At 42.0% G+C, this 22415-nt stretch overlaps 1 protein-coding gene across 12 annotated transcripts in view; it reads left to right on the forward strand.

Annotated features, from left to right (window-relative positions):
• Nucleotides 1-20687, forward strand: part of NRP1 (neuropilin 1) — a 147455-nt gene extending 126768 nt beyond the window's left edge. For 7 of the 12 annotated variants that reach the window (XM_070255431.1, XM_070255435.1, XM_070255429.1 and 4 more), the window contains 6 exons: nucleotides 3118-3177; nucleotides 8603-8740; nucleotides 12698-12969; nucleotides 13463-13559; nucleotides 15671-15721; nucleotides 17825-20687. In XM_070255431.1, the coding sequence (XP_070111532.1) occupies nucleotides 3118-3177; nucleotides 8603-8740; nucleotides 12698-12969; nucleotides 13463-13559; nucleotides 15671-15721; nucleotides 17825-18114 (908 nt within the window). In that variant the 3' untranslated portion in view covers nucleotides 18115-20687. Of the gene's footprint in view, nucleotides 1-3117; nucleotides 3178-8602; nucleotides 8741-12694; nucleotides 12970-13462; nucleotides 13560-15670; nucleotides 15722-17824 lie in introns of all 12 variants that reach the window. The other 5 variants (XM_070255428.1, XM_023632110.2, XM_023632111.2 and 2 more) reach the window with 1 other exon arrangement.
• Nucleotides 20688-22415: the final 1728 nt, after the last annotated feature.

A 22415-nucleotide genomic window follows, 5' to 3' on the forward strand; every position in this document is an offset into this window, starting at 1 on the left:
CAAACCTCAGGCTTTTTTGGACCCTGTCACACATCTGTAGTGAAATTCCTCATAAAAAGGAATGGCCGCAGTCATCACAGTATACCATTTTCAATTACCCTCTTGTGGAGAGGGTTCTTTTCTTTATAAACCCCAAAGTGGTCAGTGAATATTGATTCAAAACAAAGCCTCAGATTTACTTCTTATATCAGAAAAACCAGCCTTCTCATTTTTGCATCAGTTCATGACTGAATCAATTGAAACTAAAGCCTTTGAATGAAATAGGGCAAGTATGTTAGCCTGGAGCAGATTGTGTATGGCAATGAGTTACAAACCACAGAAAATGGGGCATTTGTAGTGGAAACACTGACAATCCTTTAAAAGTACGAGGTTATAGTTGAGCTACAGCATTTAAAATCATTTATTTTGCAGATAGAAAAAAAGTTCATTCTAATTTTTTTTACGTATTACCATGGCCAAAAAAAAGTGATTTTCTCAGGCCAGTGCATTTGTCTCAGTAATTCTATAAATACATGCATATATTAAGAAATTCTGGAGGTGTTGATGGTGCCCACTCCGTGCCCTCATCAATAAGAGGTGATTTTAGAAGGCATTCTCATGCTTCATATTCATTTGTTGCATTACGGCCAATTTGTCCTTTTTTAAAACTTATTTTGCTTTATGAAGCTGCTATCCTTTTCTGAAAAAAGGTGTGTTCATTTGTAAATGTTTGCAAGGAGCAAAACCCTCACCTAACCCAGGTATCTTTTCACATGTGAACAACCCACCCCCTAGGCTCACACGCAACTCTGCCCTCTCTCTGCTCATTCTGTCACGGGCTTTACTGTCAGAGCTGCAAACTTTGAATGTTCCGTGTAATGAAACCACACTGAAAGCTCACCCACTTTAACTCTGATAAGTGGGAACATGGAAATTGGGATCACTGCTGCCTTTAACGGTGTTTGGTTCCTGAATGCAAATGGTGTCACTTTAATTTCTCCTCCTGGGGTGATCTACCTGAAAATAGTAAGAGAGAAGTATTCTAGCAAAATGCTCATTTCTTACAAACAACACTGAATTCCAGGGTGAACTGTACCAAATGCATGGAAATGCGGAGAGATTTTGCTCTCCCATACTTGCTGGCCAAGGTGAAAATTCACCCCTGAAGTTACTCATTTGCAAATGCCTTTGAAGTCATTAGATAATACAATTGGCTTCAAAGGCACCAGGAGGCCAAATTTCACATTGGCTCCGTGTGTACCCAACAGTGGAATTTGGCTCCCAACCTGTAACAAAACTGATAATGCATATCAGTTTTAAAAAGTGAATTTTCACCTTGAGTCTTTCTCCTATAAGACCACTGGGAACAGAATGCTAATGTATTCTGGCCTCCCTCCAATTCTGCTATTATAGAGTCACCTTCTTAACCCATAATATATATAATTCCTTCTTCCTCGTGCCTGCCTCATTGAGGCCATGCACGTGTGACCACTCATCCAGCATCTTTACTGGGAGAGCAGGGGTAACATGGCTTGGTGCTACAGTCGATTAGCTCAGAAATCTTCAGACCATTCCAAGAGCACTATTTTATGGCTCTCTGATGCATGATCCGGATGATTTCTGATCTGTGGGAGCTGCAGGATAGGACCAGGGCTTGGCCAGAATAGAGATGATCACAGCCTTTATTAAATGATACTATTGGAAAATGTACAATGACACCTTATAACCACCTCCAGAACTTTCTGTGATAGTCATGAGCCCACCCCATACCCTTTCCCTGAGTCTGCCCAGGAGTTCATCTCCTGGAATAACGGATTATCTGTGACCATGATGAGCAATGCAGACACACAGAAGGAGAAATGGCTTTCTCAAGCACCTAAGTAATAAACAGCAAACCAGTGTTTCCCAAGCTTAGTGGATTATAAGACTTACCTGAGAAGCTTTCAAAAATACAGATTTCAAGGGCTTATCCCTAGAAATTCTGGTTCTCAGTGAGGTCTGAGGAGGTAAAGTGGATTGGAAACTGCAATTTTTTTTTTTTTTTTAAGATTGGCACCTGAGCTAACAACTGTTGCCAATCTTCTTTTTTGTTTTTCTGCTTTTTCTCCCCAAACCGCCCCAGTGTCTAGTTGTCTATTTTTTTTTAGTTTTGGGTCCTTGTAGTTGCGGCATGTGGGATGCCACCTCAGCATGGCCTGATGAGCAGTGCCATGTCCACACCCAGGATCGGAACCGGCAAAACTCTGGGCCGCCGAAGCAGAGAGCGCAAACTTAACCACTCGGCCACTGGGCCGGCCCCAGAAACTTCAATTTCAACAAGCATTCAGGTGATGCTTGTGGTTGGTCAAGTTAAGAACATGACTTTAAAACAAAAGTTACGATGATGAAAACTGGAAAATGGAAGAGCTAAGATACAGAAGAAGAGAGGGTAAAGCTAAGTTTCCACATGGTCCCCTAACTGGGAATTCCAAGGTCGACCCAAACGATTGAAAGCTCACAATATTCGGGATGTTATTTGTTCCATCTTCCAGTTCCTTGGGTCTGTGAAGAAATGTCTCTCCCTTCCCCTTTTCCTGCAGCTTCTCCAAACCACCCATGGGGCAGAATATTTGTCCTTGGGAAAAATAAACAATGAGAGCAGCAAAAGAAGGGAGGAACCACTGCCATCCACTTCAAACCTTTAGTTTTTACAATAGACTGTGCGGACCAGCCTGTCAACTCCCCCGATGGCACACATCGGAAACCTGGGGACACTATTTGAAGCTTAGAGGTCTAGGTCGTGTTTAATACCCAAGTCACTGAGGGCATTTGGAACCCCGTGCTTTTCTCTGCTGCAATAGCGTGCCACTCGGAGTCTGGGGATCAGGGAACACCCTTGGAACGAAGCCTCAAACCCTCCCCACCGCCCGGATGCTTTATAAATATATGTGTTAGGTAAAAAATAGTGCTTTGTTTGAATTTTATTTTGTGGTGAACAAAATTTAACTAAAGCAATTGCTGTAGCTGGAATTAAAGGAAGGATTTTCTATGGAAAATGTTTTTCTCTAATAGACGTATGTAAGCATACTTTTCTCTATAGCATGTTACCTACAATGTTTCCTTTTCTCATTTTAATATGTTACTATTCTTGTTTTTCAGGTGGTACCACTGTGCTGACCACAGAAAAGCCAACGGTACTAGACAGCACAATACAATCAGGTATCAAATAACACAGAAAATGCAGTAGATTTCACACATGCCTCTCCTCCCCCCAAAATAGTGCATTGCTGGGCTTCTCAGTTTCAGTTTCCCTCAAAGTCCTAGAAGGGAGATGCCATGCAGCATCTGGTCTCCAAGCATGAGCCATAAATATTGCTTTCCTTTCATCCACATGTACGTGCAGCAAGGAGTACGATTTCCTTCTCCATCAGTAATTGCCAAATGGTGACAATCCCAGCTCCCCACTGAAGGAACTGAGTAACATACTTTGTTTAAACGCAGCACATCTAGGACATGGACTATGTTTGCAAACTATAGGAGAAGGAGATCTCGCAGGCAGCAGCCTATTTATTTTCATCACAATTCTGCAAAACCGAGACAGGCAAACTTTGTCAGTTCTGCCTGCCACAGAGTTGGCAGCTTTACAGCAGCGTTTCCAGTGGGCATGCCACGAAACGGGGAGCAGGAAACCACGGCTATAATTGTGCGTGGGGAGGGGGGACCCTCAGGATCGCACCTCCGCATCCTTTTATGAATAGAAAAGCGCAATGACTTTTAAAGCCCTTGGTTGGCTGTTTATTGGAGGCCAGCCACAGATAAATGGTGGGCTCCCTCCCACTCTCTTTTGTATTTTGTTCGTATTCTGTAAAATTCTTCCCCACAGACACACACGAAGGGAAACAGCCAGTATAAGCAATCAGAGGTTTTAAATACTTTAAAGTTAATCATTAGAGTAAGGTGAACAGGTCAGTTTTCCAGCTTCTCCCATTTCCTTTATTGAAGCTCACTCAGCCTTGGCCTCTGCAGTCATTTATTAATGGGGCGTGTGGTGTATGTCAATGTTTCCTCAACAGTATGACACTCCCCAGCCAGGCAGAAAGTAGAAAGGACTGCTCTAATTAGTATGCTTCTTTAAAGGACGCTGTCACTGTTGACCTGATTAAACTACAGAACAAACTTCTGTTCGGTTGAACTTAACCCCTAGTTTCCCCACGGTGTGTTCAGAATGACAAAACTCCTGCTACCAAGCAGCTCGATACCCCCCAGATGCTAAAAGATGTACCAAGAATAATCCCCTAAATTCCGGAAACGCTGTAGTCCAACCCACATCTTTTTGAGCTATAAAACGTGGCCTTCAGGGTTGTGCAGCCACCTCAGTGGCTGAAGCTCCCTGGAGGAGGGCAGCCTGCCTCTCACTGGCTTCTCACCTTTCCTGAGAGTTCTCAGCCCCCTCGGTGGGTTTTCTGTGGAGCCACCACCAGCGGGTTCTCTAGGACCTTCTGTAATAGGGAAGAGGGGTGAGGTGGAAAAATGAAGTTCTTACAATGTAACAAGCATTTTAACTGTTGTTTTAGATTTTTCTCTTGCCAGAGAGTTAATTAAAACCACTATGAAGTTGCCAGCTAACTTGTTTCATCTCATCTCTCTTCTTGCCTATCAAAAGAGCTAGGGATCATTAAAAAAATAGAAGTGAACAACAGCTGTGGAGAAAATGGAAAGGTATATCAGACTCCAAAATAGGATAATTCTCCCTGACTATGAGCTCAAGGCCATTGGTGTGGCAGCTTCACAGAGGCGCTCGGGGCCAGACAGTCATCTCATAGGGTCTGCTGTGGTGCGAGGGCAGATGTACAAATCACCAACCAGTAAGACCCATAGCTACCACCATCTGAACAAGTGCATGTCAAACCACAGGGCTTACTGATAGGGTCCAGTTTTGAATTCCACGCTCAGCCCTGAGTCCTTACAAATCACCATGGTTTCCTGTTTCCCATTGTCTGAGTCATAAATCTGGCTCCAAGTCTTTGTTTGTGGATAATGGACTGTCTGACCTTCTTTGAGGAGTTCTGTTCATTGTCACCCTCTGGCTAAGCCAGTGCTCAGAACGCTTTCCAAGGACCTGAGAGCACATTGAGCCAGAGGCCAGGTCTGACTCTGAGCTGTTCCCCCAGTGGTGGGATCCATCTGACTGATGCTTTGATCTACCTGTTCTGCAGGCTTCAGATTCTTTAGGCGTCTTTATAAGCAGCAGAAAATCAGACCCCTAAACTTTCAACATAATTCGATTTTGCTGAAGCCATGATAGGCTCAGCAAGTCTCAAGATTTCATTTTGAGGATTCTTATCAATATAATAAACTCAGTGGGCGTATATAGTTATATACTGTCTGGGTTGTAATCAGATGCGTAAAAGCCTATTAATGCTCTGCCAGGAACTGATGAGAATCCTGCATTTTAAATCCAGCTCCCCCTGGTGAAGCCTCCTACCCTCTGGGGACCCTCAAAGGTTCCTACAGCAGCCCGGAGGATATCTGTAACCTATGAGTGCGTGGATCTCAGCACCTCCACTTGTTTGGACTGAAAGGCCAGTAGTGTATGAGTAAGCGAGTTAACGTTCAATAGAATTTTGGAAAATCAGATTTAAAAATTAAATCCTTGTGCGTACATGGTGCTAATGATTCAACTGCAGGCAAGAGAGGTCAACGAGAGCAGCTGGTGCTTGCTCACAGCGGCCATAAATTTGTTTTAAGTTCAGAATATTGTTTCCTGCTATTTTTAAGAGTCAAGAAGGGATTTAGCTAGATTATTCCCAATGAATTTAATGAGAATTGTGCAGCTACAGGACCAGGGTAATATTTTGAAGATTTAAAGGTCAATAGTCCTATATACTTACTTCATTTGTCCATTTTCCTTTTTCTTTCTTTCTCAACCCTCTCTTCTCTTCTTCTGTCCTTCTCTCTGTTTCTATTTTTTTTTCTTTTTCCTTTCTATAAACGTTTATGTGTATTTTCTGTGCTTACTAGCCTTTCTAGCCAGGCTTGAATTTTTAACATTGATCTACTCTCACTCCTTACCCCTCCCCCACAAAATGCATGGATTTTTTAAAAATTTTCTTTTAAATAAGCACGATTACCAAAAATAAGTTATCAAATGGGGACAAGAAAATAAAAGAGTATTAAAATACAAAAAAGAGCAATTTGCCTTGCTAAATCTGTAGAATTGGAAAGAACTTTGGAAGAAAAGAGTGAAGTGGCTTTCACTGCAGCAGGGGAAACGCCTAAACCATCCTTTCAGGCACTGCTGCCCCAGTCCTGGTCTTTACAGAAATATCCAAGGTCATATATTTTATGATATCACCAGAATATTAATAGCCAAAATAATGGATGATGTGGTTTTCTGTACAATACAATAAATTTAATGTATTAACAAGGCAAGTTTAACCAGAAATGTGTGTGTTCTAATAACTAACTGCCATCCTGTATTTGCATGTCTTATAAACTACATTTAAGGAGAAAACCCCAAACCACACACACATTACCATTTTCCAATATTAATGTTTTCTAACATGAGATTATGCAGCCATGCGTTCCTGGGTCGTGGGTGTTGACCTCCAAAGTAGCTCAGTCGTTCAGTCGCTGCTCAGTTGACGGTACTTCATCTGCATAATTCGATCTTGCTGCACAAAAGTGTGGTAAATTTGGGAGAGGCTTTCTCATGCTTTAAGAAGTCCTATTTCACGGTTATGATAGACTAGACATGAAATATCTCTCTCCAGTGACACCCTAGCTGTGAAATATAGCCCTTTTGCACTAACTGAAAGTGCTCAGATGATACACAGCATATGGCTTACTAGTTTACTTTTTCGAACTGGCCCTGTGCACCCTTTGGGAAGTCACATTGTCATTGGAAGGGAGAATCTGTCCTGCTCAGGTTTGACAATTCATATGGTGCATTCCTTCCAAAATTTTACGTTAGTATTTGAAAAGACTTTCCTGGAAACTAAAAATTCAAAGTAAATCATCTCAAAATGCAAAGTAAATCATCTTTATCTGTTCAATAAATTTTTCCATTAAAATTCCTCCTGCCATTGTTAAAGTGGGGGAGCAACAGTGGAACCCAGGCAAGTTTTTTTTTTTTTTTTTTTAGGAAGATTAGCCCTGAGCTAACATCTGCCGCCAGTCCTCTTTTTGCTGAGGAAGAGAGGCCCTGAGCTAACATCCATGCCCATCTTCCTCCATTTTATATGTGGGATGCCACCACAGCATGGCTTGATAAGTGGTGCTAGGTCTGCGCCCAGGATCCAAATGGGGAACCAGGGCCGCTGAAGCACAGTGTGCAAACTTGACCACTGTGCCCCCCAGGCAAGATATTTTGTGTTAAACACTTGGGCAAAGTTAAAGCAAAGATCAAAATGAGATATGCTCTCAGCTTGACCCTGACACAGCATATAATGCCACGCTTCCCTTTTTGTACATAGGGACTGTCTTGAGACTTGTTTTTCAGTTCAGTTGGCAAACTGCCCTCAGCACCTGTCTCCCCGTTTCAATGCTGCCATCTTGTGGACTGCCTGAACTCCATGGGAAGCAATGACCCTCCTTCACTAAAGAAAACAGCTGCTTTGACGTGTTTCATTTTATATAGGGAAGAGGAGTGGCACCGGCGGGAGCATGAGAATTTTACCTTTAGGATTATTTTTCTTGTTAGCGTAAGTTTACCAAAAAAAAAAATTCCAAGGATCAATGACTTTATTTTCCCCATACTTAAAAAGTTAAGCTACTTTCAAAAAAAGAATTGAGTGAAAACTAAGCCTATAGAGGTTTAAAAAACACCATAGTCAAATTGCCCCTCGTAGAACACCCAAGACAAATCCTTCCTGAGGACCCATCCATAGTTTCTTTTCAGATTCCAAAGAAACATTTTGAACGTTAAAAAAAAATAAAAGCGAGTAGCTTATTCAAATATGCTTTGGCCTTACATGACATTGCACTAAAGTTTTTAGTGGGGTGAACAATTTATATGCAAATTTTAAAATTCACTAAAAAAGCTGAAACTTGCATTTAAAATTAATTGACCTGATATAAAGCTCAGAAGTGAAAAATAATCTTAAGAAATGCTTCAGAGATCTGACTGCATGAAGCATCAGCTGGTGTGGCGAGAATACAGACAGCCTCTGAGATGAGCGTTCAGCCAAGTCACGTCTCTCGACTTTTGAGGTTGACAGGTCAATCTCTATTAAGATTCTTTTCATTGGTGGATATCAATTTATATGATTCACTCTTAAGAACAGAGTATCTTTCATATTAAGTACTGTGGAAATGGGGAGAATGCTCCAGATGTAATATACATGCTTTGGAAAGTAACCTTCCTGGAAATTTTATGTAAAACCAATTTGACAGGCAGTCCATAATCTTTTTAAAGCTGGATAAAAAAAAATTACTAAACGTGATTTTGCAAACATTTTGACATCTCCATGCATGTTTTGAGTTTTCTGGTAATCCTGGATTTTGTGGCTTTGCCAGAATTTTCGGACAGACCTTAACTTATATAAATCGCACTTTCCATGAATAAATTAAGGGCCTTTCTGACCTAAATGATTAAATTTGTCTTTCTCTGTTTGTCTCTATGCTTCCTTTCCACTCACTGAAGAGTTTCCAACATATGGTTTTAACTGTGAATTTGGCTGGGGTTCTCACAAGACGTTCTGTCACTGGGAACATGACAATCACGTGCAGCTCAAGTGGAGTGTGCTGACCAGCAAAACCGGACCGATTCAGGATCACACAGGTAACGGAGAGCTCACTGCGGCCTCCTTTCTCTGAATTAGCAAGGGAGTTCCTGTGGAGGGTTTCTGGGGTCTCTGAATTTAAAGGGTTTAGAAAATACTACAGAACATTTACTCATGCCTTTATTTTCTGTAAGTAACAAGATCTCCTTCCCTAGTAGAGATACACTTAGGCTGAGTAGCAGAAAATGATGATTAAATTTGGCAACAGATTGGCCTCCCTGAAGAATAGCAAACTGGGCAAAGATATGTGAATTAGTACCTGTTTTATACTTTGCTGAACTTTTTAATGGAAAATTTCAAACATATTCAAAAGTAGAAAAGAAATAGTAAAATGAACCCTACATGTCCATAACCCAACTTCAGTAATTATCAAATCTTAGGAATCCTATTTTATCTTATCATCCCTGACCTGGATTATTTGGAAGCAAGTCCAGACATATATGCTGTCATGCCATCTATTTTACAGCTAAAGAAACAATAAATGAGCCTGATGCTTGCTCTCCTCTAGATTCTTGAGGTGGAAGTGCAACAAGGTGGGGCAGGATTCTTGTTCTTTTGAGAAACATTTGAAATCTTCTGTGCAGATAGAAAGCTTACCACACCCCAGCTCACAACCCACCCCACCTCCTGTCTTACTTTCCTTCTGAGATTAATTAGTGGGGGAGGGGTAGGTTGGAGGACACAGGGAGCTGACACCCACTCTAGTGAACTCTTTCATCCACCTCCATTCCGTTTCTTCCCAGTGATTCCATCACCCAACCTGAGTTCTGGTATAAAGAACCAGCAGCATCCTGCAAAAAACACACATGCATACACTCAAACATGCTCATAACAAGCACCCAACACACAAACTTCTACCCCACTCAGCGATACTGACAGGAATGCTTACTGAAGTAGTGGCTGCCCAAAAGATACCCCAGAGTGGCATTTGCTGTGCTGAGAAATCTCATTAAGCAAAGTTCAGCCAATGCTGCTGCTGCGGATGAGTGGGTCAGTGGGCCGATGGATGGGCAGAGGGTACTTCATGCCTTTTCTATTTTGTTGTTCCCTTTTTTCCCAGTGAATGTAACGATTAAGTGGGCTGAGTCGGCTTCCTTCCACCGCAGCTACCTCTTTGCCTAATGAGAATGACAAGGAAATTGGATAAAATTGGACTCCTTCAATTCTGAGACACTTTCAATTGAATCTTAAGACAAGCAGTTTTAGGAAACTTAAAATACTTTGACTGTAAATGGCACTGTACATATAAATGGCATCAAATTAACCAAATGCAATTAGCTGAAATGAAGGCAGTAATGGTGGAAAAATTGATGCAAAGAGAAGCAAAATGGCTCAGCAGGATCTGACATTCAAAGGAGGTTAAAAGCTGTGTTAGCCAGAGACAGAGGCTAAAAGGCTCGCAGAAGTGAAGTGCTAATTGAGAAAATGAAGGCAGAGTTCCCGACCCAGAACTCTGATAAAAAACCCTGAAAGGAACAATATCAGCGCTTTCTGTGTTGGAGGATCAGAAGAGGAGGGCTTGTCTTAGATTAGCAGCTGAGAAGTGCCATTCCTTCCGAAGGATTTGTCTCTTTTGTTCTCCCAGACGCTCGGACTGAACGTGGCGTAGAGCCACGCCTGCCCTGCCTAGAAAGAGCCCCGGCAGCCCCAGAAACAGTCATTTGCTGAGAGAGTGCGTGGGCCCGACGTCTGAAAGGGGGGGACTTGTTAATATGAAAAAACCTGGGTGAAAAGCACCCTCCACACAGTACGGGTGCAGACAGACAGACGTTAGACAGTATGCAGCACTTTGCAAGTCAATCACTGAGATTTTTAAAAATTTACGCAATCTAGGTAAAATATCCTAGATATTTTGAGTTTATTTAAAGGAATCCCAATTGGGTTTCTGCATTTAATCTCTCAGAATGAAGCTACGTACCTCCTTACAGAGGACTCCTGAAACCCTGAGTCTTCCCCTGGTCCATTGAACAAATGTTATTTGAGGACCCCCATCACGTGGCAGATGCCGCCTTGGGCACTGGAGATGGAGGTGTGAAGGAGGGGGCCCCAGCCTTGAGGAGCTCACACAGTCTGGTTGTGGGTGGAAAACAATGACAGTGCTTTGGGGTGAGGGTGCCCCGTGGCAGAGGCGAGCATGATGGTCGCAGATCACATGCGAGAGGGCAGGGAAGCAGTGCTCTCTCAGAGACAGTCGGAGTTGGACTTACCCGGGGAGCAGCAAGCACAGAGGCATGGAGGAGGGAGCGCTCGGTGGTAACGGATTGCCAGGGGCGTGGTTTGGACAGATTCCCTCTGTGAGGCAGTTGGATCCGTGACGGGGGACGTGCAGCCTTGGGTTCTGTGTGAAGAAGTGTGGACAGGCTGAAGGCAGTGCGTGAGGAGCCACTGAGGAGTTTTAAGCGGAGGAGAGGCATGAGCAGACTTTCCAAAGACCACAGGGCAGCAGGGCGGAGGAGGACAGACTTTTCGGCAGACTTCCTCCCTCCACCCACATCCAGGGCTCCCTTTCTTTCTACCACCTTTCTCCACCGCCAGACCAACTCAACCTTGTGGGCTCAGTAAACGTGTTTCCTCTCTCAGCATCTCCAACTTCGGTCTTTTTCCATAAGATTGGGGTGAAAGGGGGTTAGAGGCAAGAGGGGCACGTTTTTTCCTGTCCATCTTGGTGGACTGATACACTACCCATCTCAGTGAAACGATGCTGTCACACAGACAGGCGACCACCTCCTGGTAAATTAGTGGGGTAGAACAAATGCCAGGAGTGACTGAGTCTGCTTGGTCACAGGGGACACTCCACAAACACACAGAGCGTCCAACATCCTGCTAGAGCTGTGATTTTGATTTCCAGCCCCCTTGTATTATTCCGCCAATCGGTTTTATTAAGAATGCTTTGGGGCTATTGCATATAAGCAGCCAGGTGAGGGAAGAAAGCTGCCTGCTGACACATCCACTTCCACCTGGACCCTGACAGAGGTGAGCAGATAACGAGGATGTGCTCACATTTGCACAGTGAAAAAGCATCTCACAAATACACGAGCCTCTTGGGCAGCAAAGAAAACACTCCGCTCCCACTGAGGCCGGAGCGTCAGATTCACACTTCCATCAGGTGAGCTGTTAGATTAGGGGATTTCTATTTGCAGAGCAAACAGTGAAGCACCAGTTGTGTGTTTAGACCAGGTGGTGGCAGGAGGAGATGTTCCCACCGGGGGTAATTAAAAGCAAAGCCAGGAGCCAGTGTCTTACTCCTCCGCAAGTGTGTACGTCGCCAAAGCGCCATGTTCTAATGAGCCTCAAAAATACAGCCTTGCCTCTCCTTGAGCCAGAAGCCCACACGAAACAGGAGCAGGGCTCACAGTTGAGAGTCAAGCTCTCAGGTGTATTTAAGGAATTTATAAGCCATTAAGATTAACTAGAGAAAAATAATCTGAATTTGGAAAAAGAAAAAGATTATTTGGAAAAACTACAGCTTTATTATTATCAAGCAATGAGTTTACAGTGACCAAAGTGTCATCAACTGGAAATCCTGCTGCCTGACTCATGAGTCAGAGTACAGCGAGATCGTTCCATTTAATGTCTGTGTTCACATGGGTGCTGCCGGAGCAATCTAAAGTTGCATGAAAGTAGGTCTGCCCCGACGTTCAATCTGTTTGCAATGGTGTGCGGGCTGACTCGAGTCATAGCGCTTGTCTAAATGACAGTGCATTCCAAGTAAGTGGTACCTGACCTCGTGCTGCTTGACCACCTTACCCCAAGCAGATGTCCCTTCGCAGAAGCTACAGTGGTGCCGTAGGTGCCAAGGACATCTCCCAACAAGTGCACACGCTCCAAACACGGTGTGTTTTCGTTCTTGTGCTCAGCCCAGGAGAGAAGATTTGAGTAACAGAACTTGAAAGAAAAGAGACGAAGGAGCCATAAATTTGGCCACTCTCCTTAACACAATTTTTTTGTCACAGCAGGAGATGGCAACTTCATCTACTCTCAAGCTGACGAAAATCAGAAGGGCAAAGTGGCTCGTCTGGTGAGCCCGGTGGTTTATTCCCAGAACTCCGCCCACTGCATGACCTTCTGGTATCACATGTCTGGTTCACACGTGGGCACATTGAGGGTCAAACTGCACTACCAGAAGCCCGAGGACTATGATCAGTTGGTCTGGATGGCCATTGGACACCAAGGAGACCACTGGAAGGAGGGGCGTGTCTGGCTCCACAAGTCTCTGAAACTCTATCAGGTATGCCCCTTCCCCAGGGGGGGAGGGCAGCTGCTTCAAGGACACTGGGGTAATGTTTTGAAGGTTATACAAATGAGATATGGGATTATTCCAAAAATTATTTCAGGGACTTCTCAAACGTGAGATTAATGCTGCAAGGACCATAATCTCGGTGGTATATTTCACGGTCTCCTAGATTACAGGAATAGAACCAATTTGGTGAGAAGGAAGGGAAAATGCTACTTTATAATCTATTTCTGCACTCTCACAATGCAACATTCCTTTTATTGGCTGCTTTTTCCAGTTTTAAGTGTTGTATTATAAGAAGAGAGGGTGAGGAGAAGTTGTATGCCCTCACCAGGCAGTTAATATATATTGATGAGCAGAATGTGTGCTTATGTGAAATCTCATGAATTTAATTTATGTGCCATAGCTTGAGCTGAACAAGCATTTGTAAACACCACTATTTGAGACTGAACATTTAAATTCTGTGAAAATGATCTCATTTCATTAGGTGATTTTTGAGGGCGAAATCGGAAAAGGAAACCTTGGCGGGATTGCGGTGGATGACATTAGTATTAACAACCACATTTCACAAGAGGACTGTGCAAGTAAGTATGAGTGGCTGCAGAGACCAGGGAAGCGCTTGCCCAGGGCTCAGTTCTTGCCGTGTGATGGTCTTTGTCTTGCTCGTTTAGACCTAGAATTTCAGTATGGGCTATAAACACATGATAGGAAATGCATATACTGGTGCAACAGGGCATAAAATCAGATCACTTTGCCTTTGGCTACTCTGTTACTTGACCTAGTCCATTTAGAATGTCTGGCTGACGCCTACAAAACTACATAAATCGTGTGAAATCCAAAGATCATAGCAAAGAAGAAACTCACAGATTACAGGCTGTATACACCATGCCAAAACATTTTGATAAAAGTGGAAGACTCAGACATCTGGGCAATTCCAAGTACTGGGGTGTATAAACAAAGCAGCCGGCCTTTGAGAATTTTGATCGCAGTGAATGTAATTAAGATTACATTGTTAATGAATCATAGAAGCCATAATTCTTTGCTTTATTACAAATAAGTAGATGTTTCTGACTCTAAAAATAGTTGAACAGATTCAAAAGAATCAATGAAACTTACAGACTTTGCCTAGTATTCCAGAGTTTGTAGTTTTTATTGGTCTGGTGTATATGGATTATAGTCTGACACAGAAAACCAATTCATATTCCCTAGTTCTTGATATATAATTATAAATAGCATCACTAATGGCAATGTAATAGCACAGTAATCAGTCTTAAGCTCAATTTGCTACACTTAAACTTTTGTTATATGTCATTATATAATAGGATGTTAATTACAACAAAATGGAATAAGTCTATTGGGCAAATTTAAGACAAAGGAGGCCTGTTAGCTATAATGGGGTTTTGGTCATTTCAGCAACTTACAAAGCTTTTATTATACAATATATTGAATATCCATAATTCCTAAAGTGGCCATAATTTGATAGGGTCGATGGAGGAAATTGGAGGGAAAACCAGGAGCAGTGAATACAGGTCTGCTGCTTCGCACTATGTAGGGAGCTCTATTTAATGCCACGCTAATTGGCAAATCTTCACAGGAAATGATAAGGCTTGATATTTCGGTTGCAGCTACTTTCACATTGCCCACATGCAAGTCCACACCGCTGTTAAAGTATATGTTTTCTGTGGTTGCGCAGGCGTGTCAGTGCTTTCCTCTTCCCAGGTGAGAGTGATGGTGATGGTTTTGGAGCATGAGACAAACTGCACAAACTAAACAAAGAAATAAACTTCCATTCGGCAAGTTGTACCTGACCACAGACTCTACACAAATCAGTGGCCGCGTGCTCCGGTGAAGACAGGGATGGCTCAGGAGGTTCTCTGAGCCTTGTGCTTTCACGTGACTGCTCTACTTACTGTAGTTGTCACTAGGCATTGTACTTGGAAAGTCACTACCAAAGCACCAGTAAAACACTTCATGTTGCTGTACCCATAAAAAGATGCCTAAGATAACTGAATCATTGATCATCAAATATGTCTTCTCAAATATTTAGCCATGGATGCTATGAGATTATCAACTATTTATTCATTATTCACGCATTCATACAAAAGAATATTTATTGAGACACCTATTATGTTCTGGACATTGTTCTAAATGCTGGAGGTACAGCAGTGAGCAACATCTCTGTCCTCTGCCCAGAACCATAAGGAACACCAGGACTCCACTTCTTTCAGGCTTTTTTTTTTTTTTTTGGTGAGACATAGGCCACAATCTCTTGCCTCAATGAGCTGACATACTATTTGGGAAACCAAACTAACACCCCTCAAGCTTGGGAAGCAGTTGTCTGCACAAGCACGGGATGGCAGCCCTATGTACAACCCCACTTCCATTTTCTGTTTTCCCCAGATTGCCCCACACTCCAGATGCCGAAACCATTTCTCTCCACCCTTCTCTTCTCCTCAGACACACAGTCTGCGGACAGCCATGCTACCTGGACTCAGACGTGACCCCCATCTCACAGTCCTTTAACCTCGCCTCTCTGTTGCCCTGCAGTTTGGAGTGTACTAAAAACTCCAAAGGAAACCCAGCAGAGCCGTGTGTGTGTGTGTGTGTGTGTGTGTGTGGAGGGTTTATATAGTTTGTTTATATTGTATTTTGTTGGCAGTTCAAATATCTCTTTCAATTTTGTTTGACTTGTCAGAACCAGCCGACCTGGATAAAAAGAACCCAGAAAGCAAAATTGATGAAACAGGTAAATTTGTCTTGCTGACCAATTTTTGTTTTTAATTTACTGTGGCTTTCATTTATGAAGATACTTTCTGGAATTCTAACACACTGATATATCAAAGCAGTTCAGATAAAATAAGCATCGTGCCCATGGCCCTGGGGTGGGACTGTGGATTGCACTCTTGTCACAGAGGGCCCTCTCTGACGCTGCACTGAAGACTCGGGGAGCCGCTGTGACAGGCTCGCTGATGTAAGTGGTTGAACCCTGGGAGATCTGCTCACCCTGGCCCTTCTTTTCTGCAAGAGGACTTAGAGGATCATCTCTCATTTTACCACCACGGAAACAGGAAACTAGTGAAGACTGACTGACCCAAGGACCTACAATGATTTTCATACAGCAATTTGAAACTAACCCTAACCCAAATTCTTGTCTGGTTAATACCCAGATAGGATCTTTAAAGGACTGGAGCCCAATTTGGTGATAATCTGTTGTTTTGATCCCTCTGTTACCATCATCTTCTACTGGAACCCCAGATTTGTGATAATGATGATTTGATAATGATGATGATGATAAGGAGCTAGTATATTCCAAGCACTTTACGTACGTTATCTTTTTTAATCCTCACCGCCACTCTCAGGTGTGTTTATCCCCATTCTATAGGTGAGAAGAGTGAAACTCAGAGCAGTGACTTGCCTTAAGAAACATAGCTAATTAGGTGGTAGCCTCGGATTTATACTGATTAACTCGGAAATAGCTGGGAAATGTGTTTTTTCATTGAATACTCCTTGATGATCAAATACAAGACGTGATCAGAGTTGGGCCTTGCCTAATGTTATTTTATTCCCAGAAGTTTCCGCACCTCCCTGCCAGCAATTGTGGGTCATTGGACAGTTGCCTGGCTTCACATACCATGCCCATCAGCATCAGCACCTCTTAGATAGATGGACTTACTGTAGCTAGACGTGGGCTTGAAAGAGACAAGTAAATATGGCACCATACTAGGCTGTTAGTGATACTGTCACACAGCTCATTTAGCTTAGTTACGTAGCCCACACCGAGATGTAAACTTTATTAGAGGTTGTTTCAAAACAAGGTTTCATCAAGGGAGAGAATATTAATATGCCCCATGGCTTGTTTTCCCCTGTTTAGGGACTTGCATCTCATATTTTTAGTTTTCTTTGATTGGAATCTTTGTTGATCAGAACACCATTAAGTAAACACCATGCTTGTTGCGCATTAACATTTTAGTCTCATTTCTAGTACCAGGTAATTAGGCTCAAAGCTCCCATGTTAATAATTTCTCATGTTCCACTCTCAAGAATACATTTCCCCAGTGACTGAACTGCAGAGCAGTGTAACCGTCTCCAGTGAAACCACCAGGGCTGCAAAGATGCTGATTATTGAATGCGTTCTATTCAGCACAATGCAGACACGGTTTCTAGATTTGAGCCACAGGCCATTTGAAATGTGAGCAGGATGCATCCCTTTGTTCTGAAAGATCGCTCCTTCTTGAGTGAAACCACTGTAGACTTGGGGGAAAGCTTGTTTGACTTGAAGATTTTCCATGTGGAAGAACAAACATGTGTAAACCTCACCCTGACACTGGAAAGGGCAGCCTGGCAGGTTTCCTCGGGCCTGATTTGGGGACCAGGCAAATGCACAGGGAATGGTTAAATACACCTGCTAGACAATGTGTGACTAAGCATTTTGCAAAGCTTAATGACCACATATCTGGCCAAGGACTATAAACACAGATTACAATCTAGCACAGGATTGTAATGGCAGGCTGCATGAAATCTGAATTAGGTTAGAAGGTAACCCTCACTGTTTACCCAGAATCAGTCGTTGCCATGTGCTAAGCTCTGTCGCAATCACAGCACCAACTCCCCAACACCCTTGCCTCCCACACCTCGACTCCCAACAATGAGTCAAGCACAAACCTTGGTGTTGCCTAGTGATGGGGAATCAAACTCCACTTCAAACATCCCCCAGAGGCTTATGGGAGATGACAGACAAAATTGCAGCATGTGATTTATTCCTTTTTCTTTCCTTTTTCTCTATTTTGCTGTCTACTTCCATCTGGTGTGTTGGCAGTGCTCATGGAGCCAATTTTGTTTTTCTCCCTAGGGAGCACACCAGGATATGAAGGCACAGGAGGAGGTGACGAGAACATCTCCAGGAAGCCGGGCAATGTGTTGAAGACCTTGGACCCCATCCTCATTACCATCATAGCCATGAGCGCCCTCGGTGTCCTCTTGGGTGCTGTCTGTGGGGTCGTGCTGTACTGTGCCTGCTGGCACAACGGGATGTCAGAAAGAAACTTATCTGCCCTGGAGAACTATAACTTTGAACTTGTGGATGGAGTCAAGTTGAAAAAAGACAAATTGAATACACAGAGTTCTTATTCGGAGGCATGAAGGCAGACAGAGATGAAAAGACGAGTCGGAGAATTGAAGTGGAAGGACGTAACTTGAGCGTGCTGAGGAACTGTCAGTCTTTCACTGTACAGGCTGGGAAGTGCGCTGATGACGCTGAGCCAGGCTTTTCTCAGGAGCTTCAATGAGTATGGCCGACAGACATGAACAAGTTAGCTGTGTTAACAATCGGAATCATGTACAGTCAGCTTTTTTCTGTTGGTTTAATTTGAATAATCAAATGCTGGTGTTGAGACCAAGTATGATTGACTTAATAATTCATTTCAACTCCCCTTCTCCTTCTCTCTCCTCTTCCTTTTATGAATTCTCTTTGGAAACTGCAAAATCCAAGATGCTGGCACCAAGTGTATTCGGTGGGGCCCTTTTGATGGACATGCTACCTGTAGCCCAGTGCCCAGAGTATATGAGAACACCTGCATTTCGGTGGACTCCTGAAGCTGTACTTGTGTATAATTGCCCGCATCGTGCATAGGTAAAGAAAGATTAGGATGTTTTATTTTAAAGTACTGTAGCCTCAGTACCAGTCTAGTGTGTCAGCTCTGTTTACGAAGCAATACCGTCAAATCTTCTTGATGTTTTCCAGTGTTGTACTCAACCTCGTGCTTGTGAACTCCATACAGAAAACTGTGCCATCACCAAACACTGCTGGCAACTGAGTGTGCTGCCGACAACCGCAACGAAAAATCCTTGGCACTGGCTAGTCTATGTCCTCTCAAGTGCCTTTTTATTTGTACTGGTTCTCATTGTGTTACATTCACAACCCACTCTGTTTCTCGCTGGTGACAGCCCTACTCTAATCAAACCCGGGTGGCCCGCTGACTAAGAGGAAAGTATATTTTAGTGTGACGTCAGCCCCCGGGAAGGCAAGGGCTCCGATTTGGCAACGTGGCTTAATTGTTCTGCTTTTTTCTGTAGTAGTTCAATTTCATGTCTCTTGACCCTTTTGTATAAAGCTGCAATATTCTCTCTTATTGTTCTTTCATAATGGAATGTATTTTCAAATGTAAACTCTTTCTCTCTTCTCTCTCTGACTTTTTTCTCTCTTAGAATTTAAGCATTTGCCATTGTCCAGAAAAGAAACTTGCAGCTTTAACCTGCTGGTAATGGCAAACAATTTTACTAGACCTTATGTTTAAAGATAGATAAATAAGGGAAATTCCTAACTTTGTCCTCCAAAGTCTAACTTTGGTCTTCTTGTTAACTGGTTAAAGTGACAGTATCTTTTTTCCTTAAGCCATTTGTCTGTCTATTCCAATCAAAATGATCTTTGATAGAAATGTTTGCATTTAACAGAAATATTGATAAGTTGAGGGAAGAAATAATGCTAATTGGCTTTTAAGTGAGACTCCAAGGAAAGACTGAATAAAATTCTCCAAATATCCAAAACATGAGATTTTTACATCCAAATATGCAAAAATGGCCCATGAGAACATTTTTGTTTTGGTATTGAGTCAGACAAGGGAAGTGGAAGAAAGAAGAGTTAATTTAAGAAAGCGGCTATAAATCCTGGTGCCTGGGGGTCAAGTATTTTCGAATAAGGGGTGGGAGGGAAACGACCAAAGTCCAAACAAATGTTTAAAAAATCCATTCAGCAGCAATCCTGTAGAAACAGAGACTTGAATGAATGCTTCTAGAAACTTCCAACGGCTAACAAAGAAAAAACCTGCCCTGGGGCTGGCAAGACCAAGCTTCTAACAGCTCAGAGAAGTGAACATTTCATCAGACAGTATGTGAATTAACCCAAAGAAGCTCTGCTTGGTTCCAGTCTATGATGTCGTGCCATGTTGTCCGCAAGAATTCTTAGCTCTTCCTGCCTTCCTGCATTGTTATAGGTCTCACTCAGATGCACTTGCGGGAGTCACATTTGCATCATGGACGAGACAGTCCATCCATCTTGGTTTAATTGGATTGAGAACGCCTTTTGTTTCCAGGAAAGTATTGATCACTATGAAGGAAGAGTAGTTTTGTCTCCAGAGGCATTCATTCAGCTGTTATAATCACACCAGGACGAAAGCACCAAGTAAGATTTGATTTTTTCTTTAGGGCAACAGACTTAAAGTTGTCCTCAGCCAAGGAAAAATGATACTGAAACTTTAAATTTTAAAGTATCTTGCACTGATAAATATATTTAAAAATTATATGTTTATAAAGTTATTAATTTGTAAAGGCAGTGTTACAAAATGTTCAGTTTATATTGTTTTAGATTGTTTCGTAAATTTTAAAGGTGTAAAATAACATATTTTTTCTTTATTGAAATCTATGAAACTTTCTGTAGTAAAATGTTTTCATTTTACTGGTATATTATTGCTTCATGTTTTGTACCATCATAAAATTTTGTGCAAATTTTTTTTACAGAAATTTTTATTTTCTATGACAATATGACACTTGTAAATTCTTGTTTCAAAATGAACAGCGAAGCCTTAACTTTAAATGACATTTGTATTCTCAGACACTGAGTAGCATAAAAACCACACAGAACTGAACTGTAACTTAAATTCCCAACTATGACTACTACATTCCAAAGAAACAGTTGAATTAAACATTTTCATAAAATATCCCAAACCTGATGGCTTTTATTATATTAGCTTTGTTATTGTTAAAGAAATTGGTATTATTCCAGCATCAAATACCTCTCAAGATTTTTTAAGTTCTCTTTTAAAAATAACATCCTAATAAGGAGAGAAGACTAAGAAGACATTTCCTGAATGTAGAATTTCAACCCAAATTGGATACCTGTCAAGAGAAGGAATGCAGAATGTGGCCTTATAAGTGGAAAATTTTTCAACCCCAGATCTTGTGTCAGATGTTCTGTATTCCATTTGGTAGACTTTTTTTTTTTAATGAAATTCACAAATATCTGGTAGTATGATTTGTTCTTGTAGAAAATGGGTAATAAATCTGACAGTGGTTACGCATGCACCTGTGCTAAATTTAGATAGAGGACATAGTTGAACATGGCGTTACAACTGGCTATTTAGTAATTCTGGGAAAATTTCTATTCCATCTGGGACCAAAATAATAGTAATAATAGTAATGACAGCAACAACAAAGATGACAGAAGTGTTGAGCCAAAGCATGCTGAGTAGGACCCTGTGGAAGGCTTGTTAAAACAAAACTGGCCTATCCTAATCCTCACTACCCACAGACCAACAATTCTTTCTTTACCTCCCTCTGACTGTAGACAAACTCGATTCTAAAAGCATGGGAACGCCTTGAGGAGTGGGCTGTGCAGAGTAACAATAGTCCTATTTTTCTCTGGACACTTATGCATTTTGCATCTTCCAAGATTTAACCGAGAATAGGATATTTTCCCTGTTGAGTGCATTCTGCTTAGAGAAAAAAGTCTGAAATAGAGACAGAGCCAGGTAATCACCTTACTGAAGTTAAATTCTGTCTACATTCATGAATGTTTCCAGAAAGTGTGATAACTTGCAAGAGTCTATCAGAATTAATCCAGAGATACTTTCTGAAAAATGCTAAGGGCTATGGATTAATATTATCTCTGTTTCATTGTTTGAGAAGACCTTAAACATAGATGCTTTCACCCTCTTCTTATCCCCAGTTAGCTGCTAAGCTAGGCTTTTCTTACTGGATTTAATGAGCTAATTCACTGTACAATACTTCCCAAAGTTAGGAATTAAATATATCATGAGGATTGAAACATTTAACTTAAAAACTGAAAATTATTTATTGCTCCATCTCCTGTCTTCCCTGCTAACTTACTAGTCACCACTTGGGCTGAATTGTACTATATTTTTTCCCAAATCAAATGGATCTTGTAACATTCCATAATGTTTCTGCTTTCCAGTGGCAATTACAGTTCTTGTGTTGCATTAAAAAGCAGTTGTGCCAAGAATTACTTCTATTTCCCTAAACTATATCCATCAAGGGATCTTTAGCTGCTTTTCAACTTGGGGGTTGAGAAGCCTGAGTGAAGGGAGCCTCAAATGCAGTAGAACTGAGCACTCAGGAGCGTGTGAGACCAGGATGATAACTGACTTTGTTTTTAATGTTCCAAAGAAACATTGCAAGATGATACAGATAAGAGCATCACGTTGTCACATGCATGTCATTTCTTAGCCAGCAGTAAGGGTCCTATGAACCAATCCTTCATTTTCGGAGAGCAGAGTAAACGCCACGTCATGGGAATCTTCTGTGGTGATGGCTTTGTCCTTCTTGAATCTGAGAGCATTAGCTATTTTCATAGCGGCTCTGTGGGGTAAGGTTTGTAATTATTCCACGTTTTAAATGAGGAATCCACAGTTCAGACAGGTTGAGTGAGG

This window comes from Equus caballus, chromosome 29 (assembly GCF_041296265.1).
Source record: "Equus caballus isolate H_3958 breed thoroughbred chromosome 29, TB-T2T, whole genome shotgun sequence".
In the NCBI taxonomy this organism is placed as follows: domain Eukaryota; kingdom Metazoa; phylum Chordata; class Mammalia; order Perissodactyla; family Equidae; genus Equus; species Equus caballus.